The 6,097-nt window shown below is 35.5% G+C and overlaps 1 protein-coding gene across 1 annotated transcript in view; it reads right to left on the bottom strand.

Moving 5' to 3' along the window:
* Window positions 1-3,592, bottom strand: part of LOC113659018 (CD209 antigen-like protein E) — a 46,225-nt gene extending 42,633 nt beyond the window's left edge. Inside the window, exons 1-2 of the mRNA XM_047816611.1 lie at window positions 3,443-3,592; window positions 3,268-3,327 (exon numbers count right to left, since the gene is read on the bottom strand). Of these exons, the coding sequence (XP_047672567.1) occupies window positions 3,268-3,327; window positions 3,443-3,518 (136 nt within the window). The 5' untranslated portion in view covers window positions 3,519-3,592. The remainder of the gene's footprint in view (window positions 1-3,267; window positions 3,328-3,442) is intronic.
* Between the last annotated feature and the right edge of the window lie 2,505 nt (window positions 3,593-6,097).

The raw sequence follows: 6,097 nt of genomic DNA on the forward strand, positions 1-6,097 counted from the left end.
GCTGTTCTTATGAATGTATGAATGAAACCATATGTTTTATTATCCATCCTTTGTTACCCTCCTAAACACCATATGACTAACCTGGAACTGGAATGCTGACATAGTGCAAGTCATCATCTTTTAAAACAAAAACAAAACCATACATCATATTTTTAAGATCTATATTTTTATTCATTCTTATTGCTTTCTAAATGTTATTCAAAGCAACTTAACATTACAAAGTACATAGTAAATGTTCATAGATATGGAAAACTATACATTGTTATATTATGTTGAGATGCTAGTAAAGGAGCGAACTGTTTATCTAGACAGCAATAACACCTTAATTAGTAAACTGGAATTCATTACGTCTCACTAGCCTGAGTTGGAATTTTTTTTTCAACATGAAATATGAAGACATACAGTAGGTGTAAAGTTTGCTATACAATATCTATGACAACTATAAGGTAAAATAAACCTATTGTAAGTTGTGTACACGTTAAAAACAAACTATAGGTAAACTTAACTTAGCTGTTTTACAATATCAAATATTCAGATTCAACAACCAAGAATTGTCCTCTGTTGATAAAATTATTTGCAGGCATAAATGTAAGTAAAAAGAAAAGTCTTTTACTTTTCACAGATGAACTTTTTGATTCTACTACAAGAAACATCAAACCATTTATCTGTTTCACCATAATTATGACCCAGAGTAGCACAGTTCTCTCCAGAAGGGTCCTCCTCTTTCCAGTTATCAGGCTCACCAGGTGTCCCGGGAGCGCTATACCAGAATCTTTATAGAATAAAATCAGTTTAATATAATGTTTCTTTAACAATTCTTTTATTTCATGTAAAAACGTATATGTATTACTGGAGCTTTGTAAAATGAGTTTATAGTTTATGTGACTGAACACTGTCCTTACGTTACACCTGTCTCCTTTAAGGTCTGGTTGTTCACCCACATCCACTGTCCTTCAGTCTCCAAGTCATGTAAACCAATCCAGTGTATTTCTTCAATTTGTGAAACTACAAAATTCTAATTTAGAAAATAACATCACATAAAGCTTATAACTATAATAAGTTCAAGTGAAATAGATACCAAAAATTAAATTTTATCTGAAAAACTGGAAATAAAAGAAGCTCTACACTTCAAACCTGTTCAGTTTGGCTGGTTATAATCACCAGATGGCCTCCTTTCTCCACACAGTAATCTCGACTCTGTGTCCAGTTCAGTTTATTAGTGGAGAAGAAGTAACACTTTAAACAAATAGACATCCAACAATCCACACATTATCCATTGTTTATATTTGATATATTCCAACACGAGATGAAAACAATAAGTTATGAATTCAGACTTTGGATTATTTATTTGGATACTGTATAATACATGGCTTCGCTTTGGTTTTTTTTGTTCATATGTCTATATCATTTTCATGAGTTATATGTTTCATATATTCTTGATGCATTTTTTTTCTTTATTTATTTGAAAGGGACAATGCACATCAATCAACATTTTTTTGCTTACACTCAAAATATAAATGTCCCAGAATTAGCTGAAGAGCTATTTTTCATATGCAGTCCCATCTACATTGATATGATGTATTTCTATAACAAAATACTGATGCCACAAATTAATATGCTACAAATAATTTAATTTTTTTCTGATTGGCTGATAAGTGTCAGGCTTGACTAAGAACTGAGACGCGTTTGATTCCTGCCCGGTTCCATAGAGAGTCCGGTTCACAGCGGTGCGGACTGATACATTTTGGGCGCTGCGGCTTATTAAATATATGATAAATAGTCAAAAAGTTTTTCTGCATGAGAAATACAATGTGTGGTGGGAGAGTGTGACAAAAGACCAAAATAAGTGACTGTCACTCTCAATGCGTGACACTTCAGAGCCCTGAGTCAGGCAAGTACCATTCTCCTATCAACCGCTAAACCCAGAGAAGTGTTATTTATCACTTGAGAGAACTTGTCTTTACTGCACTAGAGTCCAGTTGTGACATGCTATACACAACTGCATCCATCGCTTTGCATTGCTCTTGGTGATGTAAGGCTTGGTTGCAGCAGTTTATACATTAAAACACTGTCTACGCACTGTTGTTGAGCGGATCTGAAGGCCACACGAAGATTGGAGGTCTGTGGCTATTGACTCTGCAGAAAGCTGGCGAGTTCTGTGCATTCTTTCACAAATGTTTGCATGCCTAGGTGCTTAAATTTATGTACATACAGTGACCATGGAAGTGATTGGAATACCTGATTTCAGTGATTTGGAAGGGTGTACCAAAACCTTTGGCAACATAGTTTATCTATCTATCTATTGTGATGGGAGAATCTTACCACTGCATGCAGCGAGATCTTCCTGAACTTGCTGATGCTTCACCTTCAGTTCTTCATACAGTTTTTCTATCTCTAATGAGAATAAACAAAGAATAAATAAATAATTATTAATAACAAAATGGGCAATTACTAGAATTACTATTAGAAAATAAGAAGCACTGTAATAAAAACTGTTGGGTTTTTAATCCACATATACACTGCAGCTACAGCAAACTATTAAAGGAAAGAGGAAGCTCTTATAAACACTTACCCTTGACTTCATGTTCCTGCGTCATCAATGTTTCAGTAACATTAGAATACTGCTCACTTAATATCTCATATGAAACCACTTTATTGTGATCTGTTGAAGAAAAATACTCAGGGTTAAATTAATTCACAGAGCAATAAAAACTAAATGTATAATTAATTAAGTAAAGAAATGTAAGTTTTTCATGCTAGGATGAATTCATCTCACTTGATGGATCGAAGGAGACACTTTATTATGATTTGATGATTGAGAACAAAGATAAAGATGATAAGCACAACTTAACACTTACAAAGGATCCCTACAACACAGAGTGTTAAAACACCAAGTATTAGGAGGAGACCAAAAGCAGATCTGAAGATCTTTCCTGGTTTCTTCTTGTCTTTCAGCTCAGTGCGGTCAGAGATATCTGAGAGAAAAGCATTAGTTATTTCATACATCTTTGTACTGGAGTCAGATCGAGACCCACTGTGTAATGGATTTAGGGAAAAAAAACGATTTCTGTTGCTTTTTCACATATATTTTTTCAATATTACATTGATAAAATTAGATTAGCTATTTTTAATAAGTTACAATAGATTTGTTACTCTGTGCGACATCATACTAGTCTGAATTGAATTTTATTGTTGTTGTTGTTGTTCTTCATTCACTAACCTCACTAGTTCTCAGTATCAGTATTTAATCATCAAACAAACACATACCTGAATTTTTCAGCTCTGCGCGACAGTCTTCTGTATTCACATAAATATCATCCTCTGTGTCTGATAATCAGCAGTAAAAATCTTGTCATTTACAACAATTCATGTAAACGATACCAAACATAACCATCAAACGTATTTAAATATTTTTACATGTATAAACATTTCGGATATCTACCTGTTGGAGAGTGATAGTTTTCAATACTGTCAATTTTGCAGATATTTAAACTCATATCTTCATAGACGTCTTGCATTTCTGAACCTCGCTATTACTTCACAACACATGAAATGAGTGACTTCTGCTTGCAAGTGTGATCTCAGGTTAAGCCTCTCAGTCTCACACTCAGTTCACACTAGCAAGCAGAATTCATTTGTGTTATTTTTTTTCTTCCTGAACTTGCTGATGATCCACCTTCTGTTACTCATACAGTTTTTCATTCTCTATGGCAAAAGATAATCATTTCTGATAAAAGGGTTAATATGACAATAAACCAGGAAAAAATTGAGGCACACAAACCTCAAATCTAGTTTTCCTGGTGTTACTCCTCAACAGAAAGACACCAAGTGAACAGGAAAAGACCACTTTACAGACCCTGTCATTTTATTTCATCCTGTAAGTTTTATTTTTCATTCTGCTCCTTTTTTATATGTACAAACAAAACTGCATGAAAAGGTTATTATTAAGTTTATTATTAATCTTTAAAAAAATCGAATGCATTTACAAAAAAGGAAATAAGCAAACACAGTATTATACTGAATCAATAGTAAACTTAAATATATCATACATGATGTGTGTGATATTAAAGAAGTTGATGAGCTTAATACGATTGCCCTCGATGTAGAGCAACATATTATGTTTGACTTTATAAGGTCTGACCTCAGTGTACATTTCTGTACATATCTTTAGCCATGTGTTATACCACATTCATGACATCATGCCATCTGGTACTTTTCTTTTAATACATCATGCTGCAGGTAAACGAAGCTTCTGACGAGCTTTGTTTTGGGACAGAAAACTTTTCAGGCTTCTTAGTTTTCATGGCTGATGTAGCAGACAAAGCTCAAAGTTGTAAACACTCATCAAACTGCACATTATGGTGATTTTTTAAGTGGTGGAAGAGATTTAATGTGCTTCCATTTTTATAGACTGAATCGCTTTATGACTTTCTTTACTATATTTTACCTAAATATACTCAGTGCTATATTTATATACATTGTTTTAAGCATAAATCTATTGGGATGACTATTTATAACTGTATAGTCATGGAGAATAATGGTGTGGGCTTAAAGGTAGGGTCTCCGATTTTTTGAGAAATGCTTCAGAAAACTGAGTCGGGCCGAAAAATAAACAAAAAAACAAAACAAACGTGTAGCCAATGAGCAGAAAGGGGCGTGTCTTGTCAAGATGGGCGGAGAGAGTGTTCAGTGCGCATGTGTGACATTAGCAGAAAGCGGTTTTAACATTGACATGGAGGAAAAGAACAAAGAAAGAAAGAGAAGAAAGACTTACGATAAGGCAAGAAGTAGGACGTGTTAATATAGGATCAGCTTTCCAGCGCTGGAGAGAACTGAAGGAGCAGGAAGTTGGCCACATATTCACAGGTTGGAGTTTCCCGAGTCAATAACTCCTGAGCTAAACGCTGTTACTACACAAATAACACCTCTTTTCTATCGTAGTAATGTAGAGAGGCAGCTACAACCGCGTTTTGTGTAGTAACAGCGTTTAGCTCAGGAGTTATCGACTCGGGAAACTCCGACCTGTGAATATGTGGCCGACTTTACTTAAGACGCCGAGGCGCTTTTTTCCTTCTCGATAGGTGAGTAACGTTGGTTTTGCTTTGTTACACAGAACTAATATATGCCTTTGTCCTTTACATGATTATGCTTGTGTGGCATTTTTGCTTGTTTGTTTATCTGCAATCGTATCGTTCTTCCCTTCAGCTATGATAAAGACACATTTCTTTCCGTTAGTTGCCTGGGTTACGTATGTATGTGTGGGCGGAGCTATCAATACAGGGGTGGGACCCGTTTAGCTTAGAGGCGTGTTTGTTTTGGTGATTTTATGTCAACATTGGCTTTCAAAAATCGGAGACCTTGCCTTTCAAAATTTTTGCTGTGTGTGTGTGTATGTGTGTGAGAGAGAGTTTTGTCAGGCAGATGGCAGCACTTTCACACACTTGATCCTCTGAGTGTTTAGTGATTGTTGAAGTGATGAGCTGGCAAATCCAGAGTGTGCATGAGTCACGTCTTTACTCACACACGGTGCGGTGATAAACTCATCTCATATTACACCAAGTACGACCGAATGATTTATAATCAGCCTTTATTATTACCATAAAAATCTCTGTACAGCAGGATATGTGTTCAAAAGTAGAGAGTGAGTTTACAGAGCGGGTTCAAAAGTGCTTGTTTAGGCCCAGTGTGGACCTGAGGTCTGGAAAAATAAAAGACATTTCAGTTGTCTACAAAACACATTTAGGGGACATCTGGAGTGAGTAATCTGTGCACTTAAAGGAGAATTATACATCATATGAGAAGGTGATGATGCAGAGTAGAAGGTGTGTATCGCTGGAGGAACTTTTGGTCAGATAAGAAACTTCAACAAAGACACACCATGGGTTTTTCCCAATAGGTTTTTTCTGTGTCCATGGCTGAGGTCATCTTTTAACAGCCAAATATCATTCCACTAATCAAGAACACAAGTACCAAGAGCAGTAAAAAAAAAACAAAAAAAAAACTGTGTTGTTGATCCACAGCAAAACCTAAGGGTACATTGATTGGTGACCTGCCAACAAAAATCCCATGATTCATTGCGGCATCATCATCGTGGTGA

This window comes from Tachysurus fulvidraco, chromosome 7 (assembly GCF_022655615.1).
Source record: "Tachysurus fulvidraco isolate hzauxx_2018 chromosome 7, HZAU_PFXX_2.0, whole genome shotgun sequence".
In the NCBI taxonomy this organism is placed as follows: domain Eukaryota; kingdom Metazoa; phylum Chordata; class Actinopteri; order Siluriformes; family Bagridae; genus Tachysurus; species Tachysurus fulvidraco.